This window comes from Filicampus tigris, chromosome 1, assembly GCF_054856515.1.
Source record: "Filicampus tigris isolate MCC_2025a chromosome 1, RoL_Ftig_1.0, whole genome shotgun sequence".
Classification (NCBI taxonomy): Eukaryota; Metazoa; Chordata; class Actinopteri; order Syngnathiformes; family Syngnathidae; genus Filicampus; species Filicampus tigris.
This window is the reverse complement of record NC_141217.1, coordinates 27,028,056-27,044,473: the sequence shown is the minus strand read 5'-3', so window position 1 is coordinate 27,044,473 and position 16,418 is coordinate 27,028,056. Positions and strand designations below refer to the sequence as shown.

The window sequence follows — 16,418 nt, the reverse complement described above, 5'->3', positions numbered from 1 at the left end:
AACCTTAGACAGTGTGTATAAAAAAGGATTTTGACAAGGACCCCTGGACACTACTGGGGCGCACAACGGACCTGCTGAGAGGACCTTAAACCGCCACTGCTTCTTAGACTCGTGTTATTTTTATGCTGCTCATTGCTGAGTCAGTTTCTTTGCCGCAAACAAAGCTCATCAAATTGTTCGAAACCTGTAAGTTGTTTTATTACTCTACAGAGACGTGTGTTTTCTGTGTCTTCGCTGACTACGAATATCATATCAAGTCAACCAAGCGATGAAATGGTGACAAATAAATACCCCTCAGGCAGGTCACACGCCTGATCGAATTTTATCTTCCTCAAACATAAGGGGGCGCGGCCATGGCGTGGCTTCGGTTCTGTCGTCATATTACCAGGAAGAGAAACAACATCACTGTGAGTGCTCCCCAAAAGCTTACTATTTTTACTACTACCACTATTCACTATTATATTATTTTTGTTATATCTTATTTATACGTTGTACGAAACCTCTTCTGTGATCGATTCAACGATTTCATATGTCGCACAAAGGTACTTTGTTGAAGTTAACTTTGCTCTTGTTCGACCAAGGACATATGGCAAGGCGCCATGACGTTTAGTTTTAAACCAAATTGTACTGTTGCAGTTAACCGCGGATTGAACTGCAACGCTCGTGAATAACCTGGCTCTTAGAGCGGCAACTAAAATAACGTTGTGCCTTGGTCTTCATATTGTCACGTAGCTTCCGCAGTGAGTGAACGTATATTAATATTTGCCGTACTGAGATATGTCGCAGGAAATTCCTTCAAAATAATTTCTGCAATTGGCCCGAGTAGATTGATGACATTTATGTTTAAATAACGCAGAATGTAGGTGCGGCTCATCTAATTATCAAAAGAGATATCCCAAACAAATATTGTGCTAATTATACTTGGCTTTATTTGTATATTAGATGTGATAAATTTCCATGTACCTGAATATTTGCTGAGCTCTCATGCTGCTATTATTTGTCTTTTCTGCAACCCATACCACGTCACAGTGCACACAAGCTGATGCAGGACATGTTTAAGAATCGTGCAACAGTTTAAAGCAGGGGTGTCAAACTCCAGTCCTCGGGACCGCCCTCCTGCATGTCTTAGAGGTTTCCTCGTCCAACACACCTGATTCAAACGAGCAGGATCAAGATCAGGCTCCTGCAGAACTTGTTGATGAGCTGGTCATTTGAAACAGGTGTGTTGCAGCAGGAAGAAATGGAAAACAGGCAGGTCAGCGGCCCTCGAGCACCGTAGTTCGACACCCCTGGTTTAAAGGGTGTAACCCCAATTCAATGCGGAGATTAATTTGTTACTCCATAAATTAATTTGTGTTAAAAGAGATAAAGATGCCTCTCCACTCTTATTTGTCAGCCCATCATGCCTGACGAGATGCAAAGAGCTTTAATCCAGAGGGGAAGCGATAGGGGCAGCTGCAGGTCTCTTGAGGCTTGTGCGTCTGATCTCGACACTCAAATTGTCGGCATCCTGGGCACCGGTGACTTCTCCCGCTCGCTTGCCAGAAGACTGGTGGCCTCTGGCTACCAGGTGGTGATCGGGAGTCGAGCCCCCAAACGCTCTGTTGCGCTCTTCCCTGAAGATGTAGAGGTGAGACCCAATTGGTTTATTGCAATTTGTTGATTCTAAATCCATATCATTACTGTTACTTACATACTGTATTAGAGCCGTGATTGGTCGTTGTGAGCAGTTGTGATGTCATTTTCAGTCGACAGAAGACAAAATGGCCGCCCCCAGAGATGGCTAAAAACGAGTGCATTTTGCTGCTTAACTTATATTCCACAAACTCAAAATTAATCAGAATGCCGTGTTTCAACTAGTGGGCCTGCTGGGAACATATTCTTGAAAAAAAAAAATGTTTGTGTTGACTTCCGCTTCAAGTGCATGGACTTGTTTACAGCTGATGAACCAAGATAGCAATAGTTTTAGCAAAAGCCCCAGCCACCATAATGACCAGTGATGTACATTTGCTTTTCATTAATGTCAGAGAAGGAGATGTCATTTGCCCTTGTTCTGCACTCAACAGGGTAACGGACTCTAATCATTTCTTTTCCCGTCACCCAGGTGACCTCCCAGCTTGCGGCGGCCAGCCAGGCAGATGTGGTCTTTGTCGCCATTTTCCCTGAGCACCACTCCACCCTGTTGGAGCTCAAACCGGCGCTGACTGGAAAGATACTAGTGGATGTTAGCAACGGCTTGCAGATCAAGCGAGGTGGGCCATCCCATGCCGAACGACTGGCCGACATGTTTCCTGAGAGCTTTATAGTCAAAGGTTTTAACACAATATCAGCATGGGTGCTTCAGACTGGACCTCGAGATGGAAACAGGCAGGTAGGACTACTGGAGGTCTTGCGGTACCTATGATGTCTGAGTCTTAAGGAATCCAGCGTGACATCTTCCTGTCATCTTTTTTGTGTAGGTTTTCCTGTGCAGTGACAGCAGTAAGGCCAAGAGCTCAGTGCTGGCAATATGTCGCAGGATGGGCTTCTGTCCTGTGGATATGGGTCTGCTTTCCTCTTCTGTGGAGATTGAAAACCTCCCCTTTTATCTGTTTCCTTCCTGGGGCACGCCCATCCTCATCACAGCGATACTCTTCATCTTCTTCTACCTCTACAACTTTGTCCGTGATGTCTTGCATCCCTTCGTCACAGCAGGGAAGAGTGTCTTCTACAAAATGCCCATTGAAACCGTCAACGTCACTTTACCCTCCGTCGCCTTGGTGATGCTTGCACTGGTCTACATGCCGGGCTTGCTTGCCGCATTGCTCCAGCTAAGGCGTGGCACCAAATACGATCGCTTTCCCGACCGGCTTGACAAGTGGCTCACCAAGAGGAAGCAGTTTGGATTGTGCAGCTTCCTGTGTGCGGCCATGCACGCCATCTACAGTCTGTGTCTGCCCATGAGGCAGTCAGCTCGCTTCAAGTTGCTCAATGCTGCTTTCAAACAGGTGAATGGGAAGCCAATGATCACACCTGCTGCTTTGGGGTGTTTTATCAATCACGTGTGGAACCGTGTGGCGTGCAGGTGAAAGAGGGCGTGGAGATCACGTGGAGTGACGAGGGGGTGTGGAGAATGGAGCTGTATGTCTCAGCGGGCATCATAGCGCTCGGGCTGCTCTCCCTGCTGGCCATCACCTCACTGCCCTCCGTGGCTGACAACATCAACTGGCGAGAGTTCAGCTTTGTACAGGTAAGCCACAGGAGGTTACGGTCAGTTTTTGACAACCCGTGTTGAACGATGAATTGGTATCAGGCTTCAACAATCAAATGTGTGGGCAGAATGTGATACTTTGTGGTGTCAGTCATAAAAAAAAACTGTTGAGAGATTTTGATTTGTCACTCAAAACTATGCGAAAAAAACTTGTGACCTCCATCATTTACAGTATCAGGACAAAGTGACGGTACATACAAACAAAAGAGGAAATGGTAAAGGTAGCTGTTTAAAATTCTAATTGTGAATTGAGTTAAATTACGTACCAGGTGTCAATAACATTGGCGTATTTATGCAATCATCTAAGCTACAGTAAAGAACAGTTGAGACACAAATGACTGAATCGTCATTTGATTGTAATTTTTAAAGTGGTGAATTTTGTGTTGACATTTTCATTGTCACATACAAATGAATGACGATTATCTGCAAATGCAGTGTGTCTAGCTCCACCCTACCACTACCATACCACAAGGTACCACAACAGGGATGTCAAAATTAGCATAAGGATGAATTATTTTAATATCCATTACAGATTTAGACAATGGTAATGAAAACAAATGCTCTTGAGAGGGTTCGTGTAAAGATAAATCACACATCCAAACAATTGGTGTGTTTGCACCTTTGCAGCTAACTCAGTTTGGATGCTAACACTCAAAGCCGCCGTCATTGATGGGGCTCACACATTCCTCTCTCCTCCTCCACCTCGTCCCGTGGCCCCCTTTTCATCTCACCACTAAACTAATCCTCTGGCCGTCAGATTAGTCATGTCCCAACTGCCGGCCAGCCATGAATTATTGCCGTCCTTTCAGCACTAGCCACCGATAAATGTTCCTGTGCAGCGCAGTGCTTCAGGACAGACACTTGATCTTGAGTGCGTTGAGTCAACTCCTCACTCAAACATGAAACTCTGAAAAGTTTTAAGAGAAATGAATCACCAAACTATTTAAGATCATTGATGCAAATATCAATGATTTCAAAGCAGGGGTCACCAACTTGGTGCCTGTGGGCACCAGGTACCCTGCAGGAACCACATGAGTAGCCCCCGCGCCATGCCTAAGAACAGCTCACCAGTGAAATGCTTCAACTTTTTTTGTGTTGATAGTCTTATTTAAATCACACTTGCGTTGATGTAAATGTGGAAGTGACAAAATAAAAAATAGAGGGGAAAAAGTTCAAAGTTCAGTGTGTTGCATATGACCAGATATGGAGACAAGATGGCGGGCGCCAAAATGATGAGAGGGTTTACCACCAAATTAAAGCTGTGTCCTTTCAGAAGTGTGTATGTAACTGGTAGCCCTTCGCTTTTGTCAATAGCAAAGAAGTAGCTCTCATTTTGCTTGACTCCTGTTTTAAAGAGTTCTGATTCGGTGACTCTTAACAGTTTTTTTAACCTAAATTAGCTTTGGCAGTTGACACATTTGCTAGAGGTTAATTGAAGATGATTTTCTAGCCTTGCCAGATCTGCCATTGACCAAACAAAAACCTTGTAGCGTAGTTATTGTATTTTCAGTGCGCAATAGGGACACGCGGTTTGAATTGAGGCTTTGTTAAGCAGAAGTAAGTTAATGTACAGCAGGAAGAAACACTCATCTCTGGCATGTGTGAGAATAGGGAAGAGCTAGAATATTTTGGACCCCTGACCACTACCTGAGTCACCCTTGGGAAGTTTTTGTAATTGCACCCTCTGGTAATCTGGATCGCACTGGTGGCATTTGCTCGGGTCATGAATCAAAGATCCATGTGTTTACTTGTGGCTGTTTGGTGGCCTATGAGCAGACGCTCTAAATTGGCACAGGTACAAAACTCTTCAAGTTGTAAATAAAATGTTTAGGTTGGAAATATATGAAACATGAATCAACTAAATCTCTTTGACACTCTACAGTCCACTTTAGGCTACTGCGCCCTGACCATGGCCACTGTCCATACACTCCTCTACGGCTGGGACCGCGCCTTTGACCCAAGCCAGTACCGCTTCATCTTGCCACCCACTTTTATAGTGGTTCTCATCCTCCCTGTCACAGTTCTGTTGGTCCGCCTCATTCTCCTGCTGCCCTGTATTGCGCACCAGCTCCGACAGATACGCCGCGGATGGGAGAGGAGGCGGCACATCCGATTCATTCTGCCCAACGAAGACTTTTGCAATGGATTAGATAATCTCAGCCATGTTTGAAAAATAGTAAAACACTTTGGTTTTGTTAACCTTAAAAGTAATGTGTTTTACACACCTGGCATGTTGTAGAAATGTTTGTTATTTGAACAACTGGAAAAACAGAAATCATTTAATAATCATCTTGAGACGTATGACTGTAGTGTGTGGACCTTCAACCTTAATGCACTATGCATTTGTATGAGTAGCTAGTTTGTCTGCAGGATGTTGACTTCTAATTTATTTCTTCCTATTGTTTTACTGACTGGATGCTCGCTTCAAATTAATCCGTGCCAAAACCAGTTTGCAGTTTTGTTCAAACACCGCTTGTATTTTCTTTTTGTGTGATTTTTGTCAAATATATTTGTTATCATTGTGTCTGAAGTCCGTTTTGTTTGTAACATAATTTTGATGAAAGCCACTTTATATTCAAAATAATTTGAGAGATATTTGCTGCTGGTGGCTAGTGATTTTATTGGGGTTATGGAAAAAGCAAGATTGGGCTGGTTTAGTCCATTTGTGCGATGCTGTCATCTAGTGGCACAACAAGATCGTGTTGCTCTGTTTGGAATTTTCAATTTGCGAGTTATGACTTGCCCCTGGACTCGGTTCTACACAATGTGTGTAGAGGCGAGATTCAATCGCTAAAAATCGTCGATGAACACACATTTACCAAAGAAATAGCGTTACGACTGTTGTTTTTAACTTTGACAATTTGAAGCGTAACACAAGGAACACCTGGGGTTAACGTTGTTTAAGTAAAAACGGGAAATCCATTTAAATTGAATATTAATAGTAAGGAAAAGCATTAGCTTGCCATATTGTAGATGTAACAACAACAAAATAAAAGCATCATTAGCACTACGTTATTTGTATTTGGCAATGATTTGCATTTGAATGTGTGTAGGCTGTTACTGCATACTGAAGGGGAATATTTTCTTGAGTTTGTGGCGGCCCCTGGAGGCCAAAGCGTCTTTAGTATCTTGGTATTTGAGTATGCGCGGCCTGTGCCTCGACACTAACGGGGACCTCGACGAGCGGAAGCTCGATGAGCGGAAGTATCTCTCGGCAGTTTTTTGTTTTCAAAATAAAGGTTAACGTCAAAAGTTCGCGTTTGGTCCACCCTTGATATCAAAATACTGTTAAATATAAGTTTAATTTAAAGGTACGTATGATTTTGAGTTACAGCAATTAATAAGTTGAAGGAAGGGATAAATCAGCTTGTGTTAACCTTTTCATGTAGGCCAAAGGGAGGTTGTCAAAATAACATTGGCCTTTTAATTGTTTCTTTTTATTGTAGGCTGTAATGGTAGATTGTTAGAGTTTATATATTTTTATTATGCTCAGCAGAATTCAACTGGTCTGGCAAAGCTAACTGAACATTATAGACAATATGAACCACATACATACTGATGCCTGTACATCAGTGTTTTTTCTCTCCATGTGTTTTGAGACCATTTGGACTGCCCCTAAATGGTGGCATTTTCCCCTTAAAATTTTTGATAGTGCAAGTAAAAATTTCCTCTACTCATGCAGTGTGCGCCCCTAAATTTTCTACTACTGTACTTTGCAATTTCTTGACCAACATTGATGCATATAAGTGCAGTATATTAACTCTTGCCTAAAACAGGGACTGTGCACAACATCAGTGGCCTTTGTAATCTGAGTGGTGGACAACAATGCATAAAGTCAGACAAAACACTTTATTAAACCAAAAACACACATCGACAGCTTGAGAAGCCACACTAATATTTTTTCCCAAAAAACTCAGATGTAGTGCTGAGTTTCTCTCCAGGTTCCCTTTGTATTTCCATGCTCTCCTCACTCGTACCCCTTTCAAGTTGTTGCCCTAACAGTTCCTGTTCACTGCCAAAGACATACATGTGAGACATGGGGTCCATTTCACAAAGCAGGTTAATCAAACTCTGAGTCTAATCCTGAAGTCTGAGTTGTTTCCGGTTCTAGAAGAGCTGATTTGAATCAGTTCACTCAACTCAGAGTACCTTGCCCTGGAGTTAAGCATGTGAACCACAACTATGAAAAGACAGCACGAATGGAGGCCAGATTCACAGTCACCATCGCAACGAGGGATGGGCGTGGGAGAAAATTGCTGCTCGGGGCAATGTGTGGAAGTTTCAAGTCCTTTGCAATCAATAATATAACAGAAGAAAACTGCTTGCTTCCGCCTATGATTTTTTTTTATTTGGGTGCAATCTTGCGGGGGAGAAGTGCACTTAACTGATGAAATATAAAAACATTGTTCAATCAGTTAAGACCTATATGCTGAAAAAATATGATGGTTGAATTTACTCAATTATGTCAAGTGGTTGCACAAAATGAAATAATCTGGACCCAGATCATTTTTTTAAGTCAATGTATTGTCTATTTAAAATGTATCTGGAAGCAGATGACTATATTTTGTGCAATCACGAAGAAATAAAATTGAGTAAATTCAACTGAATTTTTTTCAGTGTATGTAGATGATGGACTCTCACGTGAAACGTACCGCCCTAAAAGATTATTATCTGGAAATGCTAAAACATCACTGCATCTGTTTCAAAAGAAACTTTTTTCAGTGATACTGTGCCTAATGGACTTCTCATAAACTGACTCCGATTTTTTTTGACAGTCGGCAGAACTACGCTACGACAAAACTCACCTGCGCGAACTGAAGGAATGAGGAAATGTAAAGCAGTGTGTGGCTCTCAAAGAGGGCGGAGACCGTGAGATACACGAGGTTCATTGAGATAAACCTGGTCCAGACAAGGTTAGGTGCAGAGAGTCTGTTACTGCGGTAACTGCCAAGACCTTAAGTTACCTCTCTCTCTGAAACCGGTTGGAGTTACCCTTCTTTCTCTGGTTTGAGTTACCTCTCTTCTTGAAACGGAAAAGTCAGAGTTTCCCTCATTTCTGGGTTAGCAGACTCTGAGTTTTCACTAAACCTGCTTTGGAAATGGACCCATGATCGATAAATCATACATGCAGAGTTTAAACATTACCTAAGAAAAAATATCATTTAGTATTGTTCACCCTCCTATCTGTAGTCATATTGCGGTCCTTGCATGCACAATTGATTAACGCTCACATATGTTCGGGCTCAAATTTGACCAGTTTTTAAATTTGACAGAAATAAAAATGCACAAACCGATATTCTATAACTTTTCCTAAAGGTTCCCAAAATAGAAAGAAAATATTTTTAAAATTCAATTTTTTTGTACAGATGCTATAAAATGTGTGTACACTGAGGCTGTCACTTGTCAAATTTGACCCGTGTCTACTAAAATCGAGAGATTCACCAATCTTGTATACATGCCATAAATGTATGCATTGCTTGTTTTATGGGTCAGTAGTAAGTGATCAAATGGGAGCTTGAAACAGTCCTAAGAACTGCCTGTATTGTATATCCACGCTATTTGCACACTGTTGGTCTTTCAAATGAAAGTATGAAAAAGCATAAGTACTAAACAAGGAACAGTTTGTAGCAGTCCGAGGGGGTCTTGACGCAGGCGTACTGCACCTGCAAAAATGGAGCACCTGCAATTGTAGCAAAAAAAAGAATAAATAAAACAGTAATGTATCAAATTAGCCGATGAAGAGTTATAGGAAAAAACGGTTTGGTGGGCATATGCTCATAAAGCTATACCTGCGCTTCAATGACTGAGAGTATTATGGCGGACATAAACTGTGAAGTATAAAATCTCCAGATGATTTTTTAAATCTGAAAATGAGTTATGTTAAACAAAACATACATTTTCTCTGAAACAATGACTTAGAATTAAACATCCCTTCATTAATGTGAGACTTAATACATTTGGAAAATATCTGTAGTGCATAATTATTATTAGGATATGTTTCACCTGTGTCGAAAACATAGTGAACATGGAAAATGAAGAGTATATGTAAGGGTTAAATTTAGCAAGAGTTGATAGGGGAACTGCGCCTCCCACTTTTACTCTCCAGCAGGAACCGATGACAAGGCTACAACCTGGATTGCTAGTTCAACACTTTTAAGGTGTCTCCTTCTGACTGTGGTCATGACTGTAAGTATTAGCTAACAGACTTTAAAGGTGCTTCTGTCAGTTACAACATTGTGCAAGTTTGTGCTCGTCTGCTTCAGCCCGTTTGTCCAGTGCCACATACCTCCTCTTTCTTTACACTGCAGGAAAGCTTTAAGAAAGCAGCCGACGAGGTGAAGGTGCTGAAAACACGGCCTAACTATGAAGAGGTGAATGCGCTCTATGGTTTATACAAGCAGGCCACAATCGGGGACCTTGAGTCTGGTGAGTAAATGTGAGTTCAAAAAATAAATATAAAACAGTGTCTCGGGATATCGATGCATTTCTGCATATAAACTCCTAAAAGGGTGTGCTCTCGGGACAGAATGAAGCCAGACAGGTTGGGTGTCATTGTGAAAATGATGAAAAGACTGATACGTTTGTATAAAGGTGGTATATTTTGTTCTATCGGACATTCTTCAAATATGTGAAAATCATCCATTCAGATCTTAATCAAGGATTCCGTGTGACTGTGAGCTTGAACTGGTGTTTACTGCATTTGTCAGCTACAGAAAATCACCCACGTTGTTTGCGTCCACAGATCGTCCAGGGATATTAGACTTCATGGGAAGACGAAAATGGGATTCGTGGAAGGAAAAGAAAGGTACATCTTATACACTTGAATGAGATGTGTATGACTGATAAGCAGATTGCAGAGAGTGACTGGTGGTTCTGACTCCGCAGGTCTGTCCAAAGAAGAGGCAATGGCTGCCTATGTTGATTTGGTGGAGAGGCTGAAAACAAAATATGGAAGCTAAAATCTATTCCTCACAAATAACTATTGTTTTCTTTGTAATGTGATGGTCCATTTGAAAAATTATGTAATGCCAAATCTTTCATTTGTATTCTGAAGTTGAATCTTGAGTCAATTATATGGTATCCCTCAAATTTCAACCCCTTAATATTAAAGAGATTACTATTCCACATTTGTCACATCCAATTTTAATCAAAAGACCTTATTTTTAGCCCTCTTTAACTTCCACATGTACACTCAGAGCAGTTTGTTTCAGCGTCTACCTGCAACATATGGCAAAACACTGTTCCCAGGCCACATTCTCGTTATGTTTGCCGTTAGGGGCCCGGTTAATCAGTGCATGGGATAAGAAGTGTAAGTGACACGGAAAGTGATGAAGAAAACTAGGAAGAAGGCTCTAGGTAAGCAAGTTCTGCTCATTTTGTACTATATTTATGTCTCATTTCACGCATATTGACGACATGCATAACGACATAACGTGAATAGCAATTCATCAGCATGATTTAGGAGGCCACCACTGTACATTACAGAGAACATGACAGAGTGACGAAAGCAAAACTGACATGAGATCGACAATATGGATAGACCAATTATTGTCCAGAAATGTTATCGGCGCCTATATTCGGCATTTTAAGATTTTTTTTATATGATGGACAATAATAAATGTTAAAATGTGTTGACTTTCAATTAACTTTGTAAGAGATGCTGCTAGGAATTCAGTGCACCTTTTGTATTTGTTTGAAATTAAAACAGAGATAAGCGAAATTTTAACATTTGTTATTTTGAAATTTGGGAGAACTTTATTTACTGTAGAAAAACTATAGGGAGCTATTTTGTATGTATATATATATATATATATATATATATATATATATATATATAACCTTCAGTCTTTTATCATTACCATAGCAACGCGCTTAACTACAAAAATGCAAATGTGCTGAAATCTCCGGTAATCTTCGAGGAGTGACGTCACTAGAAGAGATCGAGTCGCCAGTCACCCATTGTTTATTGTCACGTTTGCTGCTCTTCGCCATTCTTATCGCATTTTTCAGTGAAATGCCTCGACGCTGTGTGGCGATTAGTGATGCGCATAACAGTTCTTTTAAGTGAACTGAATCATTAGAATGAGTTCATCAAAAAGAATCGTTCAAAAGAATCGTTCAAAAGAATTGTCACCAAATTATTCAGCCCCGCATCCCCACGCGCACGTACACGCACACACACACACACACACACACACTCACACAACCACGCGCACAGCATGAATAATAACGAAGAAATATATACATATATATATATATATATATATATATATATATATATATATATATATATATATATATATATATATATATATATGTACACATACATATATGGATGCGGGGCTGAATGATTCGGTGACGATTCTTTTGAACGATTCTTCATTTGGCATTTTCTTAAGTTACTTCACGTTTGGTCTTTAAAACAAGAGATATACTGTAGTTAATAACCCTTCACCACCAAACCTCTACACGACATGATCATTTGGAGCAGTTCACAATCCATATTCATCTAATAACACAACAAAAACATAAATAACTTTAAATAACTTAAATAGAATACATCCAACTCAGCAGAGATGGTGATTATTTATAGGCCATAAAATCTATCCTGCTTTCTTTGCTTTTCAGAGCTAGCTAACTGTGTAGTCAAAGAGCTGCCCCGCTCATAGATGTTACTTGAACAGACACTGGTAGTTAGGCGGCAAAAAGAATGGCTATGAAATGAGGGTAATAGACGGTATAGATAAATAAATACAATTTAATTTATGTTGTAAATGTAAGTCAGTGCTTCCGTTAGTATTTGGGCCAGCAGAGAAGGCCTTGCAGGCCCTGACTGCACACTACTGCCAATGCACAAACTGTAAAATTATGTCTGTAAAACGTTAACGATAATAATGGTTAGAAATAGAGAGGTATTGATTATTTCTCTGCTATGCATCGTAATAAAAATAAACATTCAGAAACATATTTTACGATGTACTTCAGAAAATCTCTCTGAGAGTGTCAGTCAAAATTGAGCATTATTGTCCTTGTCAAAGCACATTTATTGATGTAGCTCTTATATTGGACCCCATTAAATTGTGCAGATGCAAGCCATCTTAATTGTAGCTGGTTTGTGCATGGGGCATGTAAACAGTAAGGAATGGTGAAAACACCTACTTGTAGCGACTGAATTAATTCCTCTGTGAATCTGGCATTCAGTTTGCTCACCAGGATCCTCAAAATGCCCAAGAAGAAGAGGAGATTCATCTGAAGTGAAAAAAGACCTTCCTCACCGTTGTTTAGTCAATGTCTAACATGCTGATGTCGCAAAAAGAAGGAAATTGCTTACAAAAATGGTCAGCAAAACTGGCACTTGAAGTACCAAATCCACTCATGTCTCCTGGTTTCCCAACAGCTTTGCAAAAACAAAAAATAAACACAAGCTCAACCTCTCAGGATCATAGTGAGATTAATTTAACATTGAATGAAATATAATTTCACCCCTCATCCTCATAAAAATACTTGGGACACCCCCAGGCGAAAATAACAATCACTGGCTAGCCTGTAAGACACACGCGCACGCGCACACACACCCACGCGCACGCACACACACACACTCACGCACACACACGCATGCCCCCCCCCCTCCACACACACACGCACAGCATGAATAATAACGTAGAAAATAGTTAAACCCTTTAATTTTCCTATGCAGAGTCTCCCTACCCCAAGATGTACCGACTGACGCGCTTCTTCGGGGAGAAGTGGAAGCAGCTCACCAACGTGAAAAGGAAGTGATCAGCAACCAGTTATAGTTGGCCAGGATGGAGTAGTTGGACAACATCAGAGCAACTTTACACGCCACCTGACAGGCCTGGGGGAGAAGGGGTGTTTTGTTTATTTTACATGCTGAATAGCGTCGGCCTCTTTCCATTTTAATACACACCAGTCTCTTTTGTCTCCTTTATCACGTGTACAATGCAACTATTGTACTGACATCTAGTGGCTACATAAAATAACGCATCCGTCAGCAATGCCTCCAACTTTCAGTTGATCACTGACGTAACGTTTTGCTTTTGTGTGTTTGCGCGCACAACCTTAACTTTGTGGAGGGGTTGGTGCTTGTCAAAAGAATATCCCAACTTTCCTTTTGAATTCATTTGAGTGCCCATAGAGGTCTAAATAAAATATGTTTATTTGAATGTCCAAATAAATAATAATCGAGCTACAAAGGTGTACAATTTAGTGATGATCCGAATGAGGATTGTCTTTGCAAGGCAGTTTACCGGTACTACTGTTATAACACACCACAGTGATTCTGGGTTAAAATCTGGGCTCCGGCCTTCCTGTGTAGAGTTTGCATGTTCTCCTTGTGCTTGCATGTGTTTCCTCTAGGTGTTGCGGATTTCTCCCACATTCCAAAAACATGCATGTTAGGTTAACTTATTGTAAGAGCAAATCTTCCAACAAGATTCTATTGAAACCTGCATAATTTTGGATCCAAACAAGTAACATATGCCTCAGCTCATCGGCCACTAGATATTTTCTTCACACCTTCATACATATGTTTCATCATGAGCTCTATATGTTCTCCACTGTTATCTCTAAATTTGCAGGGATATTTCAATACTGATATCGGCTAATCGTCACAATGGTGCAGCTCTTGATTTATAAATAGCAGTGAGTCCCGAAGGAAAATAAAGACTGTTTTCAGAATGAAGGAGGTGAATGAACAGCTGGATGTGAATGTGGTTCCTGGTTCAGTGCAACTTCCTGAGCAAAGACACACACAGTTAATGTGTTATTTACAATATTCTAAGAGGCGGGCTCATGGTTCTCACCAAAAGCATCAGAAAATAGGGATTGCAAGAATTAGAGATACGAGCGAGAGCGCATATCCGGTCGTATACATCATCTTCACATAGGAGAAATACAAATGGGACTCGGGTGACTGGTGACGGAAAAGAGAATGTCATTGTACAAAATTCAATAACTGGGATGAATGACACATAATGGGTGTGTATGAGACGATGCAAAGAAAGAAAGAAAGAAAGAGAAGTGTCACATTGAAAGTATAACCACATGCATCTTCATGTGGAATGAGCAGGTCCATCCAACCACTGGAAGTGCAGTTGCGATACACTTTACCTTCAAAATAACAAGGACAGTATTTGAATTAATTTAAAGGGACACTTGGGTGAGCTTAACATTTCATCTGAAAGCTGTTGACCTATTTTTTTGCAATATTCAGTGTCCTGAAATATTTGTACAGTAGATGATTTTAACAGAAGTCTATTCTTAACATTGCAAATGTGAAGCACTTAATATGAAGTTGGCTTACTTTGCTCGCGAAACTTGACCTCTTTTAGCGCTCACATCTAAGTACAAGTACATCAATATCAGGTGTTAAGTACATCAATATCAGCCAATTTTACAATGTCATTTAAAGGGGAAATCAACCCGAGCATATTTTTTTCAAGAATATGTTCCCAGCAGACGTCCGCCTCACAGTTCAGAGGTTGTGGGTTCGATCCCGGCCCCGGCCTCCCTGTGTGGGGTTTGCATGTTCTACCCGTGCCTGCGTGGGTTTTCTCCGGGTACTCCGGTTTCCTCCCACATTCCAAAAACATGCATGGTAAGTTGATTGGACTCTCTAAATTGCCCCTAGGTGTGATTGGGAGTGCGGATGTTTGTCTTTGTGTGCTCTGCGATTGGCTGGCACCCAATTCAGGGTGTCCCCCGCCTACTGCCCGAAGACAGCTGGGATAGGCTCCAGCACGCCCCGCGACCCTTGTGAGGATAAGCGGTATCGATAATGGATGGATGGGTGTTCCCAGCAGTCCCACTAGTTGAAACACGGCATTCTGATTAAAGAGACACTTGGGTGAGCTTAACATTGACACTTATATAATAGTTTTGCATGTAAAAATAACATCAGTACTAAAGTGTCCCCCCCCCCCCAAAAAAAAAGACGCTCGTGTTTTAAGGTCTTTTTTGTGTGATTAGATTTAGATTTATTCATGTTACATTAGAGCTGTGCAATTAATCAAAATTAAATTACAATTTCACTCCACGATTACAAAATTGTCATAATTAGTATTATGCATTTCTAACCAACGCACTCGCGCTTTGTATACACAAGGAAATCATACTTGAATTTATACATTTGCACCTTTTCTTATTTTATAATCATATACATTTTGTTTGGTCCCAAAGGAACTTACTTACATTTATTAGTGTTGATATTTTTTAAGTTTAGACATTTTCTTGTTTTGTACCAAAAAATAAATGATTGCTTGAATAATCGTGATTTCAATTATTACTAAAATAATTGTGATTAATATTTTTTTCATAATCGAGCTTCCCTATGATACATACTGTCCAGCACAGGAGTGCCCAAGTCCCATCTTCAAGAGCCCCTATTTAGCCTATGTCCCTCTTCCAACACACCTGATTCAAATGTTCAGTTTATCAGCAAGGTTTGCAAAAACCTGATAACGATCCTGATGATTTTGAATGTGTTGCTGAAGGGGTACATCTAAAACAGGCTGGGTAGGGGGATCTCGAGGACCGGACGTGGGCACGCCTATACAAAATTATATCAAGTGATGACCACTAGACGTCATTAAAACACTGCATCAAATTCCATTAGGTTTCCTTCGTGCACATCTTTTTACGGTAGCGTGAGTGTTTCATTCTTTTTTTTTTTTTTTTTTTTTTTTACATTAAAGTTGCATCTTAAAAGATATGACTCGTACAGATCTTTAATGCACTTTTCTTCTTCTTTCATTAAGTGAACGTGCGGATGACAACCTAATGACCATTTTGCCTGTAAAATGAAAAACACATTTAAAAGAAAAATTTAAAGGAACCATGCTTTCTTTTCTTTCTTCTTTTTTTTAATTCCGGCATGCAACGTTTTGGTCACCTGTCGCATGAGTAGCACGCCAACAAGTCCACCTTTATTCATTGTGCCAGACAGGTACATATTACTAATTTAAAAACTATATAATGAAAATAGTGTACCAAAATGACACTCACTCAATCGTGGATTTTGTTAAACGACTCGCTTGGAATTGCGTGTAGCCGCGTACCGCCAACATCATATTCAATACTGTATACTAAAGTGCAAAATAAAAAACATCAACTTCTTGTCTGAACTTTCAGAGTAATACCGCTTATCCAC

The 16,418-nt window shown here is 40.5% G+C and overlaps 2 protein-coding genes and 1 pseudogene across 5 annotated transcripts; 2 read left to right on the top strand and 1 right to left on the bottom strand.

Moving 5' to 3' along the window:
- The first annotated feature begins 298 nt into the window (after positions 1-298).
- Positions 299-5,780, top strand: LOC147153406 (metalloreductase STEAP3-like). Of its 4 annotated transcripts, none has more exons than XM_086029330.1 (6): positions 299-407; positions 1,397-1,630; positions 2,105-2,371; positions 2,460-2,987; positions 3,065-3,229; positions 5,133-5,780. In XM_086029330.1, exons 1-6 carry the CDS (start codon positions 354-356, stop codon positions 5,418-5,420), a joined length of 1,536 nt encoding a protein of 511 aa, XP_085885456.1. In that variant the 5' UTR covers positions 299-353; the 3' UTR covers positions 5,421-5,780. The 4 variants fall into 4 exon arrangements, with proteins under 4 accessions (XP_085885456.1, XP_085885466.1, XP_085885475.1 ...); XM_086029340.1 differs by lacking the exon at positions 299-407 and adding an exon at positions 408-542; XM_086029349.1 differs by lacking the exon at positions 299-407 and adding an exon at positions 722-740.
- Positions 5,781-9,292: 3,512 nt separating this feature from the next.
- Positions 9,293-10,375, top strand: LOC147153405 (acyl-CoA-binding protein-like). The gene is made up of 4 exons (XM_086029307.1): positions 9,293-9,436; positions 9,559-9,676; positions 9,993-10,055; positions 10,136-10,375. Exons 1-4 carry the CDS (start codon positions 9,431-9,433, stop codon positions 10,207-10,209), a joined length of 261 nt encoding a protein of 86 aa, XP_085885433.1. The 5' UTR covers positions 9,293-9,430; the 3' UTR covers positions 10,210-10,375.
- A 2,030-nt stretch (positions 10,376-12,405) lies between these two features.
- On the bottom strand, positions 12,406-16,202 carry LOC147153404 (secretin receptor-like; annotated as a pseudogene).
- Positions 16,203-16,418: the final 216 nt, after the last annotated feature.

Coding starts and splice junctions, on each gene's coding strand:
- LOC147153405 (XM_086029307.1), top strand. Junction 9,677..9,992: donor AATCGGGGACCTTGAGTCTG/GTGAGTAAATGT, acceptor TTGCGTCCACAG/ATCGTCCAGGGATATTAGAC. Junction 10,056..10,135: donor TTCGTGGAAGGAAAAGAAAG/GTACATCTTATA, acceptor CTGACTCCGCAG/GTCTGTCCAAAGAAGAGGCA.
- LOC147153406 (XM_086029320.1), top strand. CDS start 1,199: ATGAGCTGGTCATTTGAAACAGGTGTGTTGCAGCAGGAAGAAATGGAA. Junction 1,256..1,396: donor AAGAAATGGAAAACAGGCAG/GTCAGCGGCCCT, acceptor CTTATTTGTCAG/CCCATCATGCCTGACGAGAT. Junction 3,230..5,132: donor GAGAGTTCAGCTTTGTACAG/GTAAGCCACAGG, acceptor GACACTCTACAG/TCCACTTTAGGCTACTGCGC.